The sequence below is a fragment of the Anser brachyrhynchus genome (genome assembly GCF_964034855.1).
Source record: "Anser brachyrhynchus genome assembly, chromosome: 2".
Taxonomy (NCBI): domain Eukaryota; kingdom Metazoa; phylum Chordata; class Aves; order Anseriformes; family Anatidae; genus Anser; species Anser brachyrhynchus.
In genome coordinates this window covers 34,221,264-34,246,851 of record NC_137695.1, presented here as the reverse complement: position 1 = coordinate 34,246,851, position 25,588 = coordinate 34,221,264, and the positions used below count along the sequence as shown (strand labels likewise).

Here is a 25,588-nt window from a genome sequence, read left to right as displayed (position 1 = left end):
CATGAAGAACAACAAGGGATATCACAAGCTCCATTGTTCAAAATAATAAAGTTTTCAAAAAACATGAAATGGGCTTAGAATCATGTTATTTTAAAAAATGCCCTTTTTTTTTTTTTTTTTTTCCTGAGAAGCTTCACGCTAGAAAGTTCCTTTGGAGAAAAAGAGGAGAAAAAAAAAAAAAGAGAGAGAAAAACAGAAAGAGAAGAAACATGCCTCTAAAAAATTTGGGATATAAGAAGAATGCTAGAAGTTGTGAACTTCCCAAGAGCTGATGATAAATCATCTGGTGCAGGCTGCTGGTAATTCAGAGCATTGGCTTTCCCCCTGGGGAATTTTCTTGCAGATTCCTGAGGTCTTTTCAGCAGTGATGGCTTGACAGGGCTGGAAAAACAGCCTATAACTATCCAGCAGGGATGAGATGGTGAAAATCTGCTGGCTTGTCAAATAAACAGAATTCTTCTCTTCAGTAGTAGGCTCTTTACCAACTGCCCAGGTGTTGCCTGCCACCCATCTGCAGAGGGCATGTAGATGCCCTTCGTTTATCAGCTAGGAAAAATAGATCCTGGTCCCGTGGTTGGGCAGACACTGACTTTGGGGGCTGAAGCTGTTGGTCACACTGATTTTGGGGGCTGAAGCTGTGGCAATGCCAGCTTGCATGATGTCCTCTCTGCTGCCTGCTGCCAAGGTGTGCCATTCTCAACCAGGGCATCAAACCCAGACTAGTTTAAGGTTGCGGACCCAGGCTTATGGCTGTTCAGAGAGGGAGCAGCAAGGGTGACAGGGTGCGGGACAGCCAGCAGTGATGTGGAGCTGAGTGTAGGGCGAAGAACAGATGTCCCTGCCTGCTATGTCGTGCTGTCCAGCAGCAAAATGGTTAATGGCGGTGGCGTCCCCTCTGCAGCGTTTAAATAATTAGCTCTCGGAGTTCACACCCTATTAAGCCAAAGGGAGGAAGTTCACACCTCTCCTGGCGGTATTGTTCTGGTGGGGCTGGCTGCAGCGCCGATAGCGCAGGGGTTTGTCTGGGGAAGGTTATCTGCGCTGCCAGAAGGGGTAGAAAGAAGAAACTTCATTTATGGCAGAGGAAGAAAGCCGTGCGGCTGCACAATAGAGCAAAGCCTCTGGGAAGATTGTAATGCTGTGGGTTCCAGGAGTTTTTTTTTTATGGATGGATTTTTTATTATTTTTTTAACTGTCCTTTCTACTTTCACTCAGGCAAAAGATTCTGCTGTTTTGCGTAGCACAAAGTACGCGTTGTATGATGTGACTTCTAAAGATCTTGTGCATCAAACAATTTATCTTCAAGTCTGGGGTGTACAGAGCAGCATCTTGGGGGGCAGCACACTGTGCAACGCTGAATCCCCTGGCAGTGATGCTTCTGTAGGCACAAGAAGGTGTTGGGGGTGGCTTTTGGGACCCCGCTGCACGCCAGGTGGGTTAGCAGGGAGCCCTTTGGCATGCCTGCGATTCTCCATGCTGCTGAGCGAGATGAATCTTAAACCTGCTTTAAACTCTGTAGCATGGCCATAAAAGCAGGGGAGCACTGTGGGTCAGAAATGTTGACACAAAGGATGTGCTCGGTTCCCGTGTCAGCGATGGTTGTGTTCCCTTTCCCTTCTAATCCCCTTGTGATGGCTGACTTTGCTGACATAGCTAGTACATGATTTACTTTTCCTTCTTATTTCTTTGTTATTTTTTTCTGCTGATTTAATGAGCTGAAATCAGATTGCTAAAGGATAAAGCTCTCTCCTGCGAGAACTCTGTATTCCAATGTTAGTTTTATGGAAGAGTCCTCTAGCTAGACCTCAACTGTGGTCCACAGGGACTCAAGGAACTCAGATCAGATGATGCCCCTTGTGATCCTGAAGTGACCATAGAAAAGTCAACATCCTGTATTCCCTAGGCTAAATTGCAAAAAGACACATTTGAACTGCACATTAACAAGCTAGTGCTCATTTAACGTCTTTTTCTTTCATTCATGGTGACCTTTCCCGTAGACCAAAGGAGGAGAAATGCTGCAGGTAGAAAAGGGGGCTGGTCGCTCTACGTTTGTATACAGATCAGGGTAGACCACCTTTTCCTTTCCCTTTGTGTTGCTGCTTTGTCAGATGTGCTGGAGCATTCGTATCATAAGGACAGAAGCAGGGTTTATGCTGGCAGCAAAGGCAGTGGTTGGCCCAGCTCCAAAATTCACAACTTTTTTGCATGTACACATTACAGTTTTAGGGAGCTGCCCCAGAATCAACACTTGCCTGGGAAATAATTTCCCATCCCACCCTAACCTTCCTGTCGCTTTTCCTACAGTAGAATTTGCAACGCCAAGTCTTTTTAGTCAAAAATTTAAGGCCAACTGAGAGTAAGTGGGAAATTATCCTTAAATTCTTATACTTTATGGCTGAACACTTATTGCATGCACAGGGGCCCGTTAGGGCAGTGCTGAGGCCACAGCTACAGGTTGATTTCCTGTGTGGGAATTCTTGTACACATAAATTTGTGTACATCCCATGTCATGGGATATCTGTGAGTTGACACTTGGTTAGGATGCAGGCTGTGTACAGAGATGCAGCAGTTTGTATCGTGTGTGTGTGATGACCCGTGGAATAGGAATATGATATTCCTATAGGAATATTTTAAGAGATTTTTTTTTTTATAGATAAAACATGTAATAACCTTTTCACAAAGAAACCAGGAGAATATAATTAAGGCTTGTTATTTGCTAATGTGGCCACCTCGGTTCTCAGGGTACTGTATTCTTGCGGTGGAAAACAAGGTATTAGATGGTATGATTCCTTCAGTATTACTCCCTGGATGTAGCTAAAGGATTCAAACTGTGGTTGGTTCTTATGTGTTTGGGTAAGAGACAGGGAGGACACAACAATGAGGTCTGTGATGGAAATTTCATGAAAAAGAGGCTGACTCTGCTCCCTCCCTCCCAAGAGGGCTAGGAACACATCACTGTGAGGTCTAGGATTATTTTTTTTTCCTTTATGAAAATATTTACTGGTTCTTTTCTACATTCCTTACGCAGTCTAAACAACACTGAAGCCAGGGAGAGCTGGGTTTGGATTATGAACTTTTTTCAGCTTTTTTAGAGCTGAGCTGTGAAATTGCTGGTTAAAAAACAAAACAAAAATTTTTTTTTTTTTTTTTTAAATCATGGGTTCATTTAGGGTATGTCTAAACTGAGGCCATTTTCTCATCAGCTGTAAATTTTCTCATGCTAAAATTGTTCAGCTCCTGAGGCTGTCTGTAACTGTGGAGGCTGTGGACATGCACCCTCCTCTTCTTTGGGTAGCTGAAAGATGTGATTCCCCACAGCCACTGGTGCTTGCTGTTGTCACCAGTACTGTCCCCTCTCTATTCACCAGCCAAGGTAACAGCTGTGTGCTCTTTCTCTAAGGTCGGCTGGTTCATTTTGGTCGAAGTGGGTCTGGGCACTGGGCAAGGGCGGGGACACCCGTAGCAGAGCGACAAGCAGCTCGTTATCAGCCACCAACCTTTTCCCCATCACAGCTGGTTGCAGCATCCCCACCTGCTCAGGCTTGTGGGAGAAGCTGCCTAGACCTGTGGAGATCACCTGGTCCCTTAAAATGCCATGACTAGCAGCCAGCGTCTGAGGGGATGCTTTGGCCGTCAGTGGCTAGAGCAAAGTGATTTTAGGAGAAAGCAGGAAAGTGAAAGGAGAGTTGGGGAAATGTGTTTCTTCTGACACAGCCACAGACTTGAGCAATTCACAGTTGCTCAGACAAATGTATTTTTAGCATTCATTACTGCCTTCTGGCATTGCAACATTCCTGCCTCACGCCTGTTGTTCTGAGTCACGTTCAGCACATCTGATACCCTGAATGCTTCATGCCCTGCAGCTCTGCGAGGAGGAAGGCTGGAGCTACAAGGGAAGGGGCTGCACAGAGCCCCCGGCATTGGCATGGCTGCACGGAGTAGGTTGCCTTGAGAAACCATGGGATAGGAAAACAGGGGCCAAACAAGGATTTTGAGGCTGGAGCTCCAGTTATGGCTTCACTGGGTTGTTACTTTTCTAGCAGTGTCACAATCATGTTTTGGTTTCATCTGGCTTTAAAGACTACTGTGATTTAACCCCAATTATAAGTGCTTTGTGTTACAACTAGAGATTAACCCAGTGTTTTCAGCATTCACCCTGAATTTTAGAGGTTGGCTGGTGAAATGGTGTCAGCAAAGCCACTAGTCCAAATTTGTATCAGACTTCTGTTTTCTTTTGATAGTGGATTAAAAAAAACATCCTTGAATAGAATATACTGTGTTGACAAAATGACTTTTTTTTCTCTTTTTATAATTGCATCTGTATTACTTTTTAAAATTATTTTTTAATGGTATAACCGTGCAGGGAGAAAGAAGAAATGCAACCTCTATGGCATAGCAAAATCCACAGATACCTTGCAGCAAAAAGAAAATAAATGCATATCCTTAGAGTTCAAGAAGAGTCTAAAGGTACTTTTCGTTTAAGCTGCTGGATACTGCTTGAGGTTTAGACTGATTTTACCTCCTGTCTGCAGCAGACTGAACAAGCCAGATCTCATGGATCCAGTTACTTGCATCAGCTCAGCCATGCTAACCTGGCTGTGTCTAAAGGTTCAGGGTAAGAGCTCAGGACAGCTTCAGTGAGGGTGGCTGATGAAGCTGGGATTGCTACCTGTCAGCCCTTCTGCTGCTGCCTGCACAGGGGCTGTGTTCATCAGCCACATCCTGGATGCTCAATTTGCAGACACAGTTTTAAGGCAAAACAGGACCAGTGATGCTTGTCCTCAGACGCAGTGCCACAAGGGGTGACAGCAGGTTGATGACCAGCACAGATAGCTGGGGGTGAAGGAGGGAGGAGGTGAACAGGAGGCAGCACACAAGTGAAGTCCTCCTGCCCATCCCTCAAAGCCTTGCAGTGCTCAGGAAATGGATCCGCAAGCTCTGCCACTTCAAGGATGCTTTTGCTGTTACAGCTATTATGGACAAGTCATTTAGTGTGTAGAAAAAGGACAATGGTATTTGAGAGTGGCGGTTATAAGAAAAGGCACTTCTCACATGTTTCATCGAGTCTTACCTGACTTCCCTGTCGCGTGTCACATTTCAGAATGGCTGAGGCTTGCTGTCCCCCCACCAAAATATTGCAGGTGGGAGTGTTGACTGGAAGGGCTTCTACTTGGGCTCTGTAGGTAGGTTTACAACCTGTAGATACATCTGTTTACAATATGAAAGTCTGATGTGTCCCTCCAAAAGTGGTCCATGTTTCTTAAGCTATAGATAAGCTGATATCTCTGATTCAGGCCCTTCCACAGTTTACATGTCTGATCTAAAACTTTTTTCTTCAAAGTCTGGCAAAACTCGCTGGTGTTAAGTGATGTTAATTGAGCTAAGCTACAGATTTCTCTTATTGTGCTAGCAGCAAATAATCTTCAATAGACGGTCTTCTGTTACCATTTGTTTTTGGAGATGATTTTCATGGATAGTGGTGGTATTTGAGATTGAGATCACTGCTTACATAGAATTTTCCAAGGTTGAGATGAGGGATAAATCCGGTTATTTTGTTTAGTCTGAATTAACCTTCTGCAATAAAATGAAAATAAAGGGATGTCTGTTTTTCATTTTTCATGAGTCATCAAGTCTTGTTGTAAGATACAGAAAAGATGGGAGTTTCCTTAAATTGCACTTTTTTATCAGGAATAATGTAGCAGCAGGAATATACCTATTCAATACAACATTTTAGTGCTTTGGTAAAATAAGGTATATAGGTGTCTGTCTAAAACCACTCAATGACTTAATTAGCTAAATTTGGAACCATGTTTGTTGAATGGTCATTGTGTTGATCTAGCCTGGGCCGTGCTGCTTTGGGCTTCTTGTGATTAGAACATACCCACTTCTAATATATTCTTTCTTTCTTATTTTAGCAATTCATCAAAATGAGGAAAACAACAGTCAAGAAAAAAGAGGGCTAGAAGACCTCAAGGATACCTCTGATGCTCAGGTAAATGTATAAGTTTAACAGCATCTCAGAGACTTTTTCAGATCTACAAGTTGAAGGATCTGTTTCTGATAGCTCTTTAGCACTGGGAAATGGATTTCCCTCAATGTTCTGAGTGGGGAGCCCATAGGAAGCAGAAAGTCTGCTGGATCATGTCATACGTGACTATTTAGAATAAGATTGATGATCACCCTGGGAATTAATCCCATGATGTTGAAATCGGACAGCATTTTTAAACTCTCTCTGCTCTTTCTAGATAATACGCATAGCACATACCAGATGTGAAAATAAAATGAGATGTGTTTAAGAGGCAAGGGCATATGACATTTTGATTGAAATTTAATCACTGTAAGTAGACATGCAATAAAATGAGGATACTTAAGAGTCACTTGAGTATAAGCAACAACCTTTTTTCTTTCCTTCCCTAACTGCCCTCATTTACAACCAAAGCATGCTTCTAGACATTACTCAGAAGAAATTTAACTACAATCTTGAGTATTTTACTGTGGGATTTCTTACCCCTTTTGATTCTGTGAATCTTTTTTGATTAATCTTCACTTCATTCAGTCATTCAGTTCATGCATCCAAACTGTGCAAGTGTAACTGTATTAATCATTGTACTGGTACTGATTATTTCTAATTTAAAATTAATTTCTCCCATTTTTGACTCTTTTTTTTTCTTCTGTGCCTCTTGAAAATCTTATATTTCCCACCAGTTGTCACCTTTTCTTCTCCTGACACATACAGCTTGTTGTTCCTGCCTCTGATTTCTCTCTTTACATTTTGCCAGCTAGGAGGATATGTGTGAGAGGCAGGATTTGCACTGATGTCTGAGTAACACCATTCTAATAGGTACAAGCCCTGCACCCATGTCAGCAATACCTGTATCTTTCTAGAGGTACAGGCTCTCTTGAGCACTGTGAGTGCAGAAGAGACTGCAGATACCTTCCGTAGCAGACCTGGATTGTGGCAGACACCTTGGGGATGCAGGCACAAGAGCTGGGGACCATGTGGACATACCTCTTGTATCAACCTGGAGCTGGGACTTTTAGCATAGTCTTCACAGTAATACTTGAGCAACGTGTTCAGAAATGACCTTTGCTTTTCTGTTCTTAATTGCAGCAAGTCACTAATCTGTTTTGAAAAGAAAAAAGTGTAGGAGCCCTAAGGCATGAAAATTTTGTTACCTGACTTTGATTCCTAAATGACATCAGCGTGACAAAGAGGGTCAGTCCTCTTAAGCTCGTGTGTGCACTGATATCACTGCAAAAACATCTGGCTTACTATTTTCCTTTCCATGTTTCATAAATGGTCTGTTTTACTTGATGTTTGTAATGATTATTTTAGAGAAACACTTGTTTGCATTTATATAAGAGATATTAAAGGAAAGACTACAACGTGCACTCAAAGCTCATGAGGAGACAGCTAGTAAGTTTGCATAGGCAGATGACCAAAAAAACATAAGAATTAATTGTTGGTATTGCTTTGCTCAGCTCTTATTTGGTTGTAAATCAGCTTCTAAAATTTGCAAGAATTTGAAACACATTTAAAATTAATTATTAATTGAACAGTTAACAAAAGTGTTGAAGAGCTCAACTGGGAGGAGAGCAGTGGCATTGTCAAAGCAACTGTAGCTCTAATTTGTTCATCAGTCCCATAAAAATGACATTCTGCAAACACTGAATACAGTTTGTGTTAAGGGTGTGGATGATTTTTTTCTCTTTAGCGAGACCATGCAAGTGACTTGGAGCGAAGCAAATGATCTGTCTAGACAGTGGTGTATGGTTTTTAGTTTTCAGGTTGATCAAAGGTGAAGCCTCTAATAATTACATTGTTTTCAAAAGATGCAGGCAAAGACAGAGGTACAGTGGGGAAAAAAAAATCTCTTCTGTTAACAAAGTTTCAGGGTGTGGTGCCTGCTCTAAACTCTACTCTGTTAAGCACAGAATTGCCGTGCCTTGGAGTTAGGTTACAAAACTGTTTGAAATGTGGAGAAAATTCAGTACAGGGATTTTTGAAAGTGAACATGCCATAAACAGTGTGCCATCCTGTCATCATGAGGATGTCTTAATTCACCTCCATATCGCTACCAACATATTCATTTATGGCTTTTGCAGAGGAAATATTTTCCAAGGGATGTGCTGAAAAAGGAAGTGTATTGTCAGCATCTTTCCTTTCTCAACCTCAGTAGCGATTAATTCATCTTCTTTACATTATTCTGTTTCAAATATTCCATAAACACCTTTAATTATAGTAGTTTTGTGTTGTGAATGGTAGTAATGCCTCACTATAAAGCTTCTACATTCTTCTATCATTCAGGAAGTTAAAGCCAGTTAAAATATGCAACTTCATAATTTTCACCTTCACATAGGTTAGTACTTGCATCTCTGCTGATATACATGAATCAGAGGACTAAGCACAAACATTTGAGCATGCAGGATTCTGGGGGTTGTGTGCCTGCACAAAATACAGATTGCAATTGCATTTTACAAGTAGGATTTCTGGTCTTTACCCTTTTGCCTAACAGCTTTAGAGGTATTGCTTGAAAATTAAATTTATATTGACAAGTGAAAATGACCAGTAGTATGAGACTAACAGTATCTTCCCAACCAGCTTTTAGAAGCTGTCATCAATTAATTAGTTGAGCTGGATGGTTTCTTATATTATTAAGGAGAAAGATTTATAGTGGAAAGTCAGTATAATTGAGGAAAATGGAATTAAGAGGGATTTGTATTTTTGTTCTTAATTATGAAAAAGCATATTTAGACTTTTGTGTTTTAAGTGTTATTTACTCCCAGAGCCAAATATATATACTTAACTTGATATTACCCTAGTTTTCTCAGAAAATTTTAGTTGACTTTTTATCCTCCAGCAACCCAATATAATAAATGTATTTTTCCCATTCTTTACAATTCTTTAAAATAAAAAATAGCTGGGGGAGTAGGCACATGCTAAAAAGCAATGTCTCTACTTGGTGGTTATTTGAAGCAGGAGGATAACAGGATTCTTTAAAGAAATTCTTAGTTTGAATACAGGCAATATTTGTGTCAGGGATAATGGGTTTGTGTCTAGTGTTACTTCTTCCGTGGGATGCTCATCCTTGTATAAAAAGCAATAGTATGTTCTGCCTGAACACACAGTGAAGGGGGGTGAGGACCACATGCTCAAAAAGTAGCCTTTCTCCAGGATGTTTCTTCCAGTTGAACATCTGGAAGCCAGTTGTTCCCTCCAAAGTGAAATCCCTCTTCCTCAGCTTAAAATAAGAGTTTTAGCCTTTAGGCTTTGCTTCGCAGGCTGGAGATCAATACTTGTTCAGTAGATTGAGCGGGGCATTCTTGTTGGATATCTGACATTTGAAGAATGGGAACCTGTAACCATCCATGCCTCTTTTAGATCATGGTCTGACTTCTCTGGGTGCAACGTAAAGGTTTGAAAAGTACCCCTACAGTAGTTATAGCCCAGATCCAGAGAGGCTGCAAATCTTTACAGTCCCAAAGCCATAACATTTTGAGTTGTCCTTAGCCTACAAGCCTGCGGGAATTACAGCACACAGATGTTACACTCTGCTAGAAGCATCCATAAGCCATGAAATAAGCTGGCTTGGCTCTAGCTGATGTCCCCACATCAGCCAAATCTGTTATAATGGCCTAGGCTCCCTGTGTATATTACTGGAGAAAAATGTGAGTTTTAGGAAACAAATCATTTGTCTATTTTTAAATGTACTGTAAAGTTAAATAAATAAAATTATTGCCCTTCATAGGTACCTCTTCTATATTGATTAAAGAGTCTGGACAACTAGTTCATTGTATTCTTCTACATTCGATAAAATCCATCTCACTCCTGATCTGCAGGTGATAAGTGTGTCAAAGCTGGTTAATAAATCCATATCCTTGATTCAGGATATCAGGATCAGGAGTTAATCTCATAGAAAATGTAAGGATCTTCAAGTCTGGCACTGCAATTCCTTATTTTTTTGGTGGATTTCAGACCTTCGCACCAGTGCTTAGGTTCCTTATGTGAAAAGGTTGGGTGCCTCAGGAGGTTGGGGATGAAGCATAGAACATGTGAAATACAGGCTGTATCCCAAATTCTTTCCTTCTCCAGAGCACAAGTCACTGATGCAGCCTTATGAGGAGATTCATCCAGACTGGAGGAATATAGGCATGTAAATTTTTTCTTTCAAATAATTTAGTAAGGATTACTCTCTGGATTCAGTAGGAGAACCTATTTATTTATTTATTTATTTCTATCAACATTAAAGCAGTTACTCAGAAAGTGAGTTCATTACCCTCCCCAGCTGAAGAACTTTTAATCCACATTTCCCTCTTCCCTGGAAAAAACGGTGGACTGTAAGATCAATAGCTTGGATGGGCACACACACACCTTCAGCTGTCATAGACAGGAGTTTCTCATGGCCGGAGGACCAGGGAGTGTGTGGCGCTATGGGGTGGTGGTCAGTACATCCTTGGGTTTGGGTCCTGACTGGCAAGATGTTTTATGAATTTTTGAGCAAACACTGATTCAGTAAAACTCAGGATGAGTAGTAGAAAGACAAGTGTGGAGGGTAAAGATTTATTTGCAGATTGCCTTTGAAGTCATATAGCAATAGCATAGCTGTACCACATGCCAAGGCATATGCAGTGCTATCAGGAAACATCTGGGCTAATAAAAAACGTGCAGTATCATTGATCCAGGTCTTAATGCAGAGGCTATATCCACGACCAAATCATGGATAGTAATATTAGCCACTGACTTTGCAGTGAGCAATGTAGCCTGTCAGCTGACTTTCTAAGGCATGGGTCTGGTATACCTGTGTGTAAGCATGAATCTGAATTTATATATACAACACTGTTATAAAACAACCAGTGTTGTATATTATGGTGAAATGCTATCAGCATAGCTTTTATAACTGGCAGAATATTAGCTAAAAAATAGTTCTAGCATAGTTTTAAAATCTCATTTTCCTTCTTAAACAGAATTGGACTATATAATTTGGTTTAAGTAGAATAAATAAATGTGGCGCAACTTTCTTTTAACTCTTACAGCTTGCATACATGAAAAATTGGTGGAGCTGGAGCGATGGGAGTCGCAGCCTGTTATTTTTAGGAGTGACTGTGTTGCGCTTCATTCTTTTTCCAGGGCTGTTCCTGGCTAACTTTCCCATGAGTTTTTAACCTCTTGCGCTTGTTCTCTGATGTAACAGGAAACAGGCTGACAGGAACAAACAAAACACAGCATATCAGTCGCACACATAGTAGCACTTGATTTAGTTAGCCCTGCCTTCGTTCCTCCAAAGTAGACACATTTGGAGGTTCAGATGTGCCTCAGCTCTTCTTGAGTTGTTTCCCAGGGAGCAGCGATCCATTTGTGTTCAGCGAGCAGCACGGAGTTGCAGCAAATATGATCAAACAGATGCATTTCTTTTAAAGTTGAAATTTTGTGGCAGTGCCATGTCCTGGGATTGTGGATTTAAGTATCTGTTTGCTCTTTCTCCCACCCTTAAGGCAGGGGTTTTGTGCAAGCTTCAGGAAAGAGATGACATTGGACGGATTGAACTAGTCCAGAAGCTGGCACGAGAAAACTGTCAGTTTTTGCAGGCGGATAGAAAACAACCAGAGAAGGCTGAACAAGTAAGACATTTCTTGTTTGGGTTTTCTTGTTTGTTTCTGGTTGGGGAGGGAGATTTAGGTCAGTAAACTGAAATAGCAAAGCTGATGGTCAGATTCCAGGACACACATTAGTCATGGGGATACAGCTGTTCTCTTCTGTCATTTACATTTCTCTGAAGTGCATTGAATTCAATAATTGTCAGCACACTTAAATTATTATGTTGTCAGTAACAGTCAGTTACTATTATTAATATCTTATATGTGATGAAAAAGCAGATTATTTCAGGATGCTTAACACCAAATTGTTGTTAGTGATTATGAAATTCTTGTCCTTTTTAGGATGTGTTTATATAACACATAAGGTATATGAATGCTTAAAGTATTTAATTTGTCTTAAAGAAAATTGCTTTGCTGCCTTGGAAAGAAAAATTGGCTGGGGCTTTTCAGTGTGAATTAAAAAGGACAGGGAATTCAGCAGTTTCATTAAAAAACAAAAAAAAGTGCTTTCAACCAAAAGTTATACTAAAGAAAGCAGTATTCTCTTTAATGCTCCTGAAAGCACTTATTCAAATGTTAATAACTGGATTTGAAAATGCACTAAAACATGACTACTCTGCTTATAGCACAATGTATCCTAATTTTGTTCTCCTGCTAAAGATTTCTATTCTGATTGCATATTCAGCTAAAGGTGCCCAGGCTAATAACTGCAAGAAACAACAAAAATCCTACCTTGTCCTCACGTATCTTGCTGTAATATATGTGTAATTTCTTCCATTTTCTACTTGCTGGACAGCAGAAGAAAGACCTATGCTTTAGAAAAGAATTACTTTTCAGCTCCTCTGCAAGCTCCTTCCTACTGAAGTAAGGCTGTACAAAGGAAAAAGAGAAAGATGAAATCGTATTTCGGAGCTTCATGCAGTTCTGTTCAGCAGTGCATAAGGTCTAGTCTTATGTAGTTAAATATGTAATTGTATCAGTAGGTGCGGACAAGGGAGGAGAGTAATTAGCCAGGTGCAAATCCCTGAGATTGAATTGTTCCTCAGCTGATTCACTGGCCGTGGACAGCTGGCAGAATTTCCATATATCTATAAACCGTATCAGCAAAGTGCAATTAAAAGTTTAGGAGCTTAAGCAAAGAAGATTTTAAACCAGGAAAGGTTCCTAATTGTGTTTTGGGATTTTGAAGCAAGATTACAGGCTTTGTGGGCATAGGGGAGAAGGGTATGTTGGGACAGATAGTCCGAAAATTCAGTAGTGTTTTTACTGCTTACTCCAGTCGCTGCAGAGGGTGGTGGGGTGTCAGCTGTGGTTTTGCAGCTATGCAGATTACAGCACAGCTCTAAAAATGGAAAAGAAAGAGGCGCTCAGCTTTTCTTCTCATTTGAAAAGTATGATGCTTCGCAATAGCTGCTATTTAGGACATGAATGGCTCCAGTTTAGCAGCAGCTCGAGCAAGCTGCTCGTATTCTTACTGGGTGGTATAACGCAGCAGTTACTGCTCTTGGGTAATGATATGCCTTTAGACCTTTAGGTGCAAAGAAATACAAAAGTTGCCTGAGAGCCTTTGCAGCCCAAGCACAGGTCATTCCTCATATGCCCTTTATTTCTAGCTGGGCAGCATCTTATAGCTAGCACTGCCAATAACAAGTTTCGGTGTGCTTCCCCCCACCCCGTTCTGCACTTTGCTGGCTGTGGGGTAGGTGGTGATGTGACTGTTACCTACTGGCCTGGCAGCCCATGCCCAGCTGTAAGGGAGGCTTGCAGCCCTCAGAGTGGGGGCTAAACCCCCAGCTCACTGATTTCATTAGGAATATACACCAGAAAGGCACTTTTGAATGCGTCACAGGCTTCTCAATTTAGCTTACTCAAGTAATTTACTGCTGCTAGGAGAAAAAAAAAAGCCTTGCAGTGGTGGGGGCAGTGGGAGCTCAGGTCACGGACGTTCAGGAAGATGTGAGTGTCCATCCCTTCCTCTCCCTCCCTTCCCATCCAAGAGCTGCTCTGGCGCATGTGGCAGGATTTAGCTCTGGGCAGAGTTTGCTTCTGCAGGCAGCTGTTCCTGCTCTTCTCTGAAGAGAAGAGCAGCAGGTTATTGCTGGGAGTGCTGCCGGTCTGTCGGCTTCTGGAGCTCGCCCCCAGTCCTGCTGCTGTAGGAGTGATAGCAGATTCATTGGCATCGGCTTACTGCCCAATCCCTGGTTCTCAGTTGAAATGTTAGAGGAACAACATATTCAGGGTGTGGTGTCCTTACAAACTGATGTGTAGCATGCCCGTCTTTCCTTCTTTCCTTCTTTCCTTCTTTCCTTCTTTCCTTCTTTCCTTCTTTCCTTCTTCTTTCCTTCTTTTTTTCTTTTTAAAAAGTGTTTAGCTTTCTCTTAGATTGCTTTCTCAGAAACACAGGGTAATGTGCACTCTCTATAGGCAGCAAAACGGAGCCTCTTGGCATGTTCTCCACAGGACCCTCATTTCTCAGCAAGCATCTCTGCACTAAAGCTTTCACCAGCATTCCCTCCTGGTGAGCTCAAGCTGCGCTTTCACGGATGGTCTGCCTTCCTCAAAGGACTGCCGTTCGCTCTGTAAATGCAATGCACGAGCATCCCGCGGGGCCCCTCGTTCAGGATGGCAGGAGCCGGCCGGCTAGGCCTGGGCCTAAAACTGCTGTTTCCTGGATGGCCGAGGGGGAACTGGGGCTCAAAATGGAGTTTTGATTTGTTGTCCACTGGGAATATGGAATAGAATAATGGAATTACTTTGGTTGGAAAAGACCTTAAGATCACCAAGTCCGACCATCTGCCTAACACTACCAAGTCCATCACTAAACCATGCCCCTTAGAGCCACATCCACACATCTCTTAAACACCTCCAGGGAAAGTGACTCCACCGCTTCGCTGGGCAGCCTGTTCCAGTGCCTAACCACCCTTCCCGTGAAGAAGTTCTTCCTGATATCTAATCTAAACCTCCCCTAGCATAACTTCAGGCCGTTTCCTCATGTCATAAAGCGAAAAGGAAACGTCTGATGTGAAAAGGAGAAAATAAAAAACAAAGAACCTTGAATGGACTGTTAAAATTCTGAATATGCATAGTTCAAGTCTAAGTGGACTATATTCCACCCCTTTCACTCATGTAAAAATGTCAGGAAGATGGAATTGTGGCTCCTCTCTTGCTGTCCACTGTGTTTCTAAAACAAGTCTTTTCAGACTAGTACAACCTCTCACATTTTTCTGTCAACTGAAGAATGTGGTGCCCAACGAATCCCATAGCTTTTTCCTGTAAAATGGATTAGATGCTGAGCTGCTTGGGGAAATTAACTTTGTCTGTCTTTGTAGCGCTGAGTCTGATGGGGATCTAGTCTGTGGCAGGGCTGGTAAGCCCTCCTGTGGCTCCAGTAACTAATGACCAACTTCACCTGAATTTGGGAACAGAGCTTCTTGAGTCATGTAGGGAAGGTAAATGACAAGTGGGGAGTCAAAAGAGCCTAGTCTTCATACAGTGCAGAGGTTTTGGGTCAGATATACCCGTCTTTTTCAAGCTATGATGCTGGGGGCTGTGGTCTGTGGCCTACAAGTGGGCAGGTGAAGCATGGATGATTTTGGGCTACTGGTTCAGAATGAGGTGAAATACAATTATTTTTTCTCAGAAAAAGCAGATGATCTGGGAGAGGGGAAATGTGTCAGCTGGGTGGTTCGCAGGAGGAAACATCTCATTTAGGAATTAGAGTGGCAGAGATAACAGATTCCTTGGGCTCGGATGTGTTCTGGAGGGCATAAAATGGGGTATATATATCTGCTGATTTTGTACATGCTTACATTTTTACTTCATAATTTAAACATACAAGTCAGAAAGTTCATACTACTTTAGTTTCAGGTTTGTGGTATGTGCTATCTTTTTATTTTTTTTTCTCTATAATTTAAAAAGTTTTGTCCACAAGCTCTATTGTATGTGAACTGCTTATTTGTTTCTGGCACTGCAAGCTTGTTATGACCAGGTTAGACAGGTATATTGGAATTTGAGACACTTCTGCAGCACAGTGCCAAACTCCTCTCTGGTGAATATAGTGTTTGCAAAACTCTCTAACTGTAATAGTGCTTACACACTTGTCAAGTAAAACAAAAACTAATTTATAGTGATTTTTTCCCATTCTCACTTGTTAATGTGTTAGAATAAGGTTCTTAATTAAGGCAATGAACCTACCATATGTGTTAGGTTTCCTAAACTTCAGTTTTGCTAACGAGTAAACAGTAGTAAATAAGCTTCTAAATAGGCAGATCAGCTTCTTCTCTGAGATGTCTCATTCCTACAAGGTAAAACTGTTGATAACCATTTTATTTTATTTTATTTACTTGCCTAAGATGCACAGAAGTTATTTTAATTTCAAATGTGGGCTAGACTAAAAATAACTATGCAAGCTTGCAGTTGTAATTCTATCGTTACAAGCAAATTGTGCTCATAAGCCTGGGAAAAATGAAAATGGGATATTTGTATTTTTATGTTATCTAAATATTTCATTCCTTTAAAATGATTGCTTTGACAGAAAATAGATGAAAAATCTGTATTGAAATATTCAGCTACAAAAAGTCTACTTTTTTTTTTGAGAAGTTTACTTCTGTGTTAGCATCAGTTATAATATAGAAAACAAGCTCTGTACATAAAGCTATTTGAAATAATTTGTCATTGCTTTTTTGGTCAAGTGTACATTTGAGATGCATATGCATCTACATTATATCTTCTTTTGAACCTTCTTTTAAGCAACTACAGGCTCACTTAAATAATGTCTTTGTAAGGGACTTGATGCTATTTTTACAGTATTTCCAGTTATTAACTCAATGAAGTGTTGAACTGATTAAGAAAATCCCATTCGTTTATAAAGTCATTGTCTTAACAAAACTGTAAAAGTGTTGTAAACGTCTTTTCACCTCAGCAACACGAGGAAAATATTCTCTAGGTTATACTGTTATTTTCATAGTCAGATGAGAATTGCAAATTGACACTAATGTTCAAAGAAAATTGATGATTCTCTAATGTGTAGAGACCAATTGAAGAATAAAAATCCATTTATTCAACTGCATAAATTATATTCTTATCTGGGGCTATTTCAGTACCTCAGTGCATTGGTGGGGAGGGAAGTGTTTCCTAAATCTGGTAATCCCTTTACAGATTAATGTATGTATTAATAAGAGTTACACGCTGTTTAAAAGTATGAACGTACATACAGCTTGAAAGTATTGATTCTGTGACTTAGCCAATTCAAGATGAAGGAGCTATATCATAGCAAGGCAGGTACATTTTCAGAAGGACAACAGATATTTAAGGACAATTTTGTTAATTTACTGGGCACTAACTTTTGTAATCAGTGGTCTCATTAAGAAGACGGATGATTTGCTCACTGAAGCAGGTTCGTGGTCGTGCTGAGGCTGTTAAAAGGCTTACAAAAGAAGATTAACGATTTAGAGCCTGGGGTTGTACAGATTACTCACAACTGAAGAATTTCTTGAGGAAATTCCAGCCATGAGACATCAAGGTTACTTTAGGGTGCACCTATCTGTCCAGCTGGCCGCCTGCAAAGCATGGAGAATGAATGTCAGGACATGCCCAGAGCTGCAGTGGTCATTAGCTCGGCAAAGCAATGTCCTCGCGCTGATGCAGTCATTGGTTTGGTTGTCAGTATTCAGGGCTTGGAAGAAAAATATTCTTTAAAACAATATATCCAATGAAGTCTGAATGCAGAAGGTGACTGAAATCTGTGCTTTACTTTTTTAAAAAAATCATCACTGCTTTTGTTACATCTTCTCTGTCTGGGGTAGATCGATTAGGTGCCTTGAGTGTAGATTTACTGCTTTTGGCTCCCTCTTATTATAATGGAGGTTATTTTGTATCTGCAGCAGAACTGTGGATCAAATGGACATAACAGCGATAGCACAGTCTGTGTTTGTGGGAACTTTTGTGGCTTAAATAGAGATGAGATGGTATAGATATCTGAAATCATTGAAACGGAAGGAATTTAGCTCTTTTCCTTCATATCTCTTTGGTCCTACAGCGTTAGCAGAGGCAACTGTACCAGGGAAAGATGTTTGCAATTTTGACTTTGTAGACTTCAACTAAAAGCCAAGAAAAACAAAAAAAAAAAGTCAATCATTGAGTCAGTTTATCATTCTGTCAGTTTATCGCTCTGATTAAGAGTAAGTAGTTAAGAGATAGGTGCATGCTTGCCATGGAGGTAACCAGAAGTTCAAGTCTCTGGTCTGAATGAGGAGGAACAGGGACACAGATTAGTTCTGTCATGTTCCAGAGCATGTCCTGTTCCTGAAGGTTGATCCTTCATCTGCTGGAATGAATACGTAGCCCCAGGTGATCACCTGCTCCGGGTAAGCCAACCTCTTTATCTTTTGAGAAGAAAGGACTTCTGCATGTCCTAGGATCTTTTCAGGGTGGAACAGGCACAGGCATCTTTTTGAAACGGAAAAAGGTGAACAAAGATAAGGAAACTGCTCAGATGTAGAACAGGGATTGCTTGGCTGCTAGAAAAAGTTTTGTTTCAGTCTGTTGAAAGGCTTTTTTTTTTAATAAAAGTATTTTTATATTTTTATTTACTATATCTTTTTAAGAGAACTTACTATTCCTTTTGTTGAGTCTGCTTAATGTGGCCCACGTTTTGGATGATAACGCCCGATTGCCAGCTGTGCAAAGAGACAGTGAGGTGGTAAGGTCCTTCTTCCTGTAAAAATCCCACAGTGAGGGGATTCACGCTTGTGCTCACATGATGTGCTGTGCGTGTAGGATGGGAGCATGTGCAGGACACTGGGAAACTCACTCTTTTCCTTTGAGTCAGGTCCTGTATTCCCATAATACTTTCTTTCCTCCAGATGCTTGGCCTAGCGTTTAAAAGAAAAGAAAGCCTAATTTGTGCCTCTTTGATTTATTCTGTAACATTAAAGGACTTTGTATAGAAGGAAATTCCACACGCACATTTTGCCTGCTGGGCTTTCTTTGGTGCGGGGCGATGACTCACTTCTGCATGTGACAATAGCTTAGCTAATGGGGCGGAGGGGGTAAAAAGGGCAAGTGGTATCCCACAGGCTAAAACTGAATGCTGGGAGTCCCAACACTTGGATTTTATTTTTGACCCTATTGGTTATTTAATATGTAACCTTCTCCAGGTCCTGTCCCTTCTCCACCTTTGTTTACCCAGATATAAAATGGGGTCCTGAACAGCAGGACCTTGAAGGGGTGCTATAAAACCTGCAGTAGTTAGTGTTGATGGATTGCTTTGAGATCCTTGAGATAGGGTTTGGGCATCCCAGCAAGCTGAAGGCGGGCTGGACTTTGAGCTGCTGAGGGCCAGGGAGGATATATCTTACAAACCCGAGCAGGACAGCAGCGAGGCCAGCAGCCGCAGTCACTGCACAGCCTGGGGTTCCTTAGGCATCGCTCCAGCAGCGGTGCCGTCGCCAGCAGTCCTGCCCCACACCCCGTTCCCAGCCCTTTCTGGTGCTGCTTCGTGAACAGGCACGGGGAATAACCCTGCTGAAAAATAAAATACATGAACCTCCCTGGTGGGGTTATTTTTCAATTGGATCAGTTTCCTACATGGCACAGGGATGGGGGTATGGGGTGGGAGCAAGATGCAGTGACTGAGACGATCCTCCCTGGCGAAAGCTGCCCCGCTGCTGACGGCAGCCTCTTCATGACACAGAGCTTGAATACGTTCATACTGTTTGGGTTTGGGCCCTCTGGTTATGCACCCTGGAACTTTTCCTTTTTGTGAACTGTTTTGAAGTTTTATCCATCTGCATAATTCCCAAATCTTTTGCCAGCCCAAAGCTTTGTAGCGGCTGGCCGTATTAGCTCTTATCCTTTTCTTTATTTTGTTCCCAAGACTCATTATTACTCATTTGTGTAGAAACAAATTGCATGAACCACTTACCTGCTTATGTTTCTAGACTGTCCAAACACATAAAATCAATGTCATTTCTTTTCCTTTAGAAAAGTAGAGACTACTAGTTTATGAAATCAGAGCACCCACTGTAATGTTTTCCACATCTAAATTTACTGTTTTGTCCCTTTGTTTTTATGATCAGTGCATCTGATGACATTCCAAATGTTTTCTCCATTTTTCTGACTCATGACATAGATAAATTCCCAGTTATGCTGATAATACAGTGGGTGTATCCTGCCATCTACTTCTGTACAATTAATTCTATGCTTGTCCTGGGAACTCTACGTAGGAGAAGTGCCTGGATTTCTCAGTCAGATTAAGGGGGTTTATTATCTAAATTCAGGAAGACTAAAACAAAATGTTGCTAGTGCTTTGTATATGTACCATGCAAACTTAAATCAGAAATTCCCAGCAGTTTTTGAAGTTCAGGAGTAGTAGTTTTTTCCTTCGCCTTTCAGTGATGCAGAGCTTTTGAGTCACTCATTGCTTTACTCTTTTCTCTTGGAATTGAAACCAATCAAGGACATCTGGCTTTGGCTCACTGGCTCACAGTGTGGACCTGGCTGAGACAAAACAGTGAAGGTAACTGGAAAACTGTTGCCAAGCCAGAAGTTGATGGCTGTTCACCACATCCTCCTCTCTGGAGAGCATCTGAGATTTGGTAGCCTGTCCAGAAAACATTCATTTAAAAGGATTCAGGACTTCTAGTCTCCTTTAAAAAAAAAAAAAAAAAGGGTATATATATATATTATTTATTTTATTTTTCCCTCCCTCTTATTCTCACAAATATATTCAAGAATAACCTTCAGCTTCACTGACATGGAGATTTGGGCCAGTAATGCTAGTGTCATTAAACAGGTAAACATGTTTCCTGCAGACTGACAATGTTTGTACATGTCAGTCTGCTCCTGTTTTGAACAGAAATTGCACCAGAACACATTCTGCAGTAAGAGCTGCCCTCGCAGAAGTCGGTGTGGTTCCAGTGGCAGGATGCCCCAGCCTAGGTGAGGTCTCCTTTGATTGCAGGTACTGCTGTGCTGGCACCACAACCCTTCCCAGCTACCAGAGCAACCTATCTTTCTGCAGACATCTGACAGCCTGTGTCACGACCTCACTGGAATAAATGCCATCAGCATTTGTTCCTGCAGGCAAGATCACCTGGAGCATGCTGGCGTGAAGACTCAGCCTTTCCATTTCATTCAGCTGCCTCCCCTTTACCAGAAGTCAGCCTATTTGCATCAAGGGCTTTTTGGAAAAAGGGCAGCTCAAAAGTGTATGTCACTGCCTCCATTGCTGAAGCCTTCTCCCTCCTCCAGAGCAAGAAAGGAAAGACAACTTGACCTTGCATTTTTTGCATTTTTTTTTCTACAGGATTTATTTATTTGAATCATGATACAACCCTAAAATCTGCAAATCTTATCCTTTTGCTATAGCTCTTCTGTCACTCACTGTGCCTGTCTGCATTATAAAACTTAATTCAGCTCCTGCTGATGTTAATAGGTGTTTTTCAGTGAGAGCTGGGTATAGCCCTTGGGGTATAATGCTCCCATCGCCTTGTAGCCTTGGAAGGTGGTGGCATTTTGCAATATGTGCTTGACACGGTCACCTGTGGAGAATGCTGATTCGGTAGCAGTTAATACACCACTTGCATTCATTTTTCTTGGTTGTATGTGGCAGCTCAAAGAGCAAAGGAATGAAAACCCAGGCGATTAGTGGTATTTTTGCTGACTGTCCTCCTTTAAATCAAAGCAGGTATTCCCCTCTCCTTCCTTGATTAGTGTTCCTATTGCTGTGTGCAGCACCTTCTGTATTCTAATTCACAGCATGTAAAAATGAGGTCTCAAGTGCATATGCATGGATTTCATCTTAACTACCCAGTGAAAAGTTTAAATTAGATGTTTCATCTGGAAACATGAAATAGGGTTTGAAATTAGCAATGACCTTGCAGCCTTCCTCGAGTTTACTTTCTGATACCACGTGGCAAGCAGTTCCCAGCTTTTTGGTCGCTCAGTGGAAGGGGCACATCAGCATAGCGAATACTGCAATATGTGGGAGCGACAGGCAGTGCTGCTTGAAGGAAAAAGTACTTTAGCCTCATTCGGTGACTTGGAAAATAATAGAATGACCTAACACAGGAAGATCAGGAATAGCATCAGGTATTTCCTTTAAAGGCTTACTGGAGAGCAAGCCTTAGATGGATTTCCAAACTCTCTTCTGAGGTAAGCCCTGAACAGGTGATGATAGTGATTTATACAGCTTTGCTTGGTCAAGGAAGAGGCATAGAGCCCAAACCCCTTTGTTGGCTGTGCATCAGCTCTGTCCCCTACACATCTGGCTGACTCTGCTGTCTCACTTGGAGCAGCAGATGGAGAGCACCAGCCCTTCATTCTTCACCGTTTTCTCTGGGAAGTGATGGGAGCAGTCCTGGGCATGCTCTGTCAGGAGCAGCAGTTCTGTTTTGCCAAGTGCTGGGAAGAACCAAGGAGAATCTGCTCTTTTGTTAGGGTAGGGAACTAGCACTGAGTGTGAATGTGCATCACCTTTTTGGTTTGGTTGAAATATCACAGTTCCTCTTCCCTTTTCAGAGGTGCTAATACAATATCACTTCAGACTTTTTTAGCAAACACTTTTGTTATGGAAAATAAGGGATTGTTCACCACAGGAATCTTAAAAATATATACGTGTATAAAACTACAATAGTTATATCAATTAAGTGCTTGTAAAATATGTTGTTTAGCCATATTTAGCAGGCTAATGGAGAGAACAAACATGGTCAGGGTCAGGGGAAAAGACCCTAATCAGAGTTGGCTGGAGTGAAGAGGACAGAGTTTTAATTCTCACATGCAAAGCATTGCTGTTTAGGTTTCAAGCTAAAAAGCAGACACATTCAGGTTTCCTCGTGTGGATGGCACGTGGCTGGAAAGTATACTGACACTCTGGCTTTGTCTCCCCATCTGTGCAATTTGAATCTTTTCAGTGGAATCAACAGATTGATTCAGTCTGTCTAAATAATCAGTCTGTACACAGTACCTTTAGCGAGCTAATCATTGTGCTATATTGATTTTTTTGGGCTCCCTAGATTCAATGAACTTGTTTAAAATAAGCAGGTAGCTTCTAAACAAAACTCCCTTTGCAGTAAGTTTTTTAGTCCCATTCCCCACAGAGGCAGAAGCAAGCCTGGGGTGGAGGGTGAGGAATGTCCTGCCTGCTTTATTGCTGGCATCAGAAGATTTTCCAGAGGAGTTTGAGCAGTGCCTGATGCCCTACTGGGAACCCAGATAATTGCAGATGATGGCATCCTGCATCTGAGACCTTTCCTAGGATTCCATTAAGGATGTGGCAATTTTCCTCCACCAAGGAATTTAGGGTGCTCATGGTCCCCGGTTCTCTCTTCTGTAGAGATGTGTGCCGATGTTTGCGCATGCTGTCCATATTTATTCATTAAATAGACTGCAGATCTTGCCAAAAGCAAAGATGATTGCCTACAAGGAGTACTTATGGAACCTTTTTATTCACACTATAGAAATAACCAACTATTTCCCACAGTCTCAGTTTAACACAAAGAAGCTGCTTTCTCCTTGTGATCTGTCTGTTGTGACACCCCTCTCTTCTTTATCTCTTCAGATCATACCATTTTTTCCTCTAGGAGTTTCTGAAAAGTTTCAATCTCCTTTCCGGTTCTTCAGAGCAAACCTGAATCTCAGGCATTGCGTTTGAGACCTGCACAGACCTTTGTGCCCCTACCTCAGGGACGTCAGGGCTGTGAATGTCACCTTTCCCTGCTCTCTCCATCCAGTGCCTGCTGCTGGAAGAAGCGATACGTGCAAGCTGTCCACTGGGCTGCCGTGCAGATAACCCTTTGTAGGTACACAGGGCCATAGCTGGCTCCCTGAGGAGGAAGGGCTGGTGGTGGAGCTTGGCCACCAGGGGCTAGGACCTCAATCAGGTACTTCCTTAAAGGTGGCCTTCATTTTTTTTAATTTTTTTTTTTCAGAGGAACAGCCATAGCCTTCATTGCAGGAGACCTCTAAAAGTTGACTGCTTTTATTCAATTTCGGACATTTTCCTTGCAGTAACCTATGCAACCTATGCAGTAACCTATGCTGGCACTGGAGGAACACATTCCAGTCTTACAGCAGACAGGTGGGCACCTGCACTAGTTTGTGAGGGACCCGTAGCCATTCATAAAACAGAATTGCTCTGTTTTTGCAGAGCCCTGGGTGGCTGTTTGTAACTCCTCTGCTCCCAGTAACTCCTCTGCTCTCACTCTTGCACCCTTGGCTGTTACAGATGCCTTTATGTATTCGTACAGATATGTCTCTCCCATGTTACGAAAGTTAGTTTTCTACTGTGCAGGGAAAAAGGGTATAATTCCACTTCACCGTTTCCTCTGCCAGCAGCTGTTAAACTCCAGCTAATATTTACCCGTTAATCAATTGACACGTACTGTTTTCATTGCAGTGACATGAAAATAGTAAATATTTGTATTAGACAAAAGCTATATAGTAAATCATGCATATGTCTTGTTCAAAAATGTTATTAGTTTTTAATTTGTGTGATGTTCAATCTGTAGTAAGGATCCCATAAGAATGGAAATAAAAATTACAATAATAATAAAAAAGCAATTTAGTCATCAATTATTGTAGAAAATCATGTCTTACCTGCAGTAAGAAGAAATGAACGTTTGGCTTTCCAGCAGAAATACCAACAAGCTGTAAAAGTTGGCTGACCATTATAATGTGAAAATTAACTATAATCTCACAAAAAATTGCATTTGCAATTTTCCTTGTAATTCATTAAAGCTGCGGTTTCCTGTGTTCCAATTCTCTCGTGCATGGAAAAGATCTGCATCATATAGTTGGGTGCCCAGCCTCCTTGAAAAAAGATCCTATTGATTAAGAACCTAATAATACTTCCTATTGTGGCTAGGCTTCATTTTGGCAATTTTGCTAATGCAGCACAATTTGTAGTATCAAAATACCCGTATCACTTTTGCTTTTGTAGCAAATAATTTGTTCCAATCCTTTTTATTTTTTTTTCCCTTCTGGTTTTCCATGCACATGTTAAGTGCTTGCTATAGCAAAATTTCTCTTTGCTACCTTAGACAATATATTTAATGAACTTTATCTGTATTGCATTGTTAAGGGCAAGGAGCTAACTCTAAATAGACTGGGGCTTTTATGAAAATGAAAGCCACGAAGAGTTGCTTCATCATGGGAAATTGCTGCCAAATGTCGAGTGAGCTCTTGCTTTCCTGGCAAACACAAAGTAGAGAAACATTTTCATTTATAGACCCTATCATCTTGACATTCTGCATCTTGACTTCTATTGCTTTACCACTTTTTAGTATATGAATGTTTTCCATCAAAATGGATTGTTATGAATACACATATTTAAATAACAAATGAGATAAAGATACAGATAATTAGAGGCTTAGATAATGCTGTATAGAAACATTTTAATCAGATCAAAGAAAAAAATGCATTTTACTTTTAGCATAGTCTGTTTTTTAATAAGCCAAAGCCTAAAATCTGATGAATTGGCAATGATTTTGTGATATGATATTCAGAAAGAATGCATCCTGAATACCAAATGAATGAAAGTTACTGTGGACTATCATTGCTGTTTTTCATTTTGACCTTGAAAACTGGGTTAGCTTTGTATTCTGCACATTGCTAACCTTGAAGCACAAGCAATTGGAAAAACAGTGCTGAAGGTTAGCAATACTTTTGCTACAGTTATCATAGGGGAACAGTTTATGGCGCTGGAGGGGAATTGTCTTCAAGGTCTCCGAACAGCCTGAAAGTTCTGGTGATGACAGCACTTTCAATTATCATTATCCTAAAAATGTCCTTCCGTTCTAGTGAAGCCTCACGTAGCTAAAAGGAAAGGTGACTAGAGGCCGGCATTAAGTAATGTCACAAGGATGGACACTCCTGAGAAGCTGCTAATCAAACCCTTTTGCTGCTGTGCAAACATATCCACATTCAGCACAGACGTATGACAGCATGAAATATTCCTTGGTACAGCATTGTTATGGTAGGGCAAGTGAGTAGC

General features: G+C 41.2%; 1 protein-coding gene and 1 long non-coding RNA gene across 5 annotated transcripts in view; one reads left to right on the top strand and one right to left on the bottom strand.

Moving 5' to 3' along the window:
* Positions 1-25,588, top strand: part of RAPGEF5 (Rap guanine nucleotide exchange factor 5) — a 161,708-nt gene that overhangs the window by 59,381 nt on the left and 76,739 nt on the right. For 3 of the 4 annotated variants that reach the window (XM_080580452.1, XM_080580451.1, XM_080580453.1), the window contains exons 8-9: positions 5,916-5,992; positions 11,494-11,619. In XM_080580452.1, the coding sequence (XP_080436578.1) occupies positions 5,916-5,992; positions 11,494-11,619 (203 nt within the window). The remainder of the gene's footprint in view (positions 1-5,915; positions 5,993-11,493; positions 11,620-25,588) is intronic. The other variant, XM_080580454.1, reaches the window with a different exon arrangement.
* Positions 15,482-20,442, bottom strand: LOC308189880. The gene is made up of 2 exons (XR_013946696.1): positions 18,210-20,442; positions 15,482-18,042 (listed from the first exon to the last, which is right to left on the bottom strand). It is a non-coding gene; the product is annotated as an uncharacterized lncRNA (long non-coding RNA).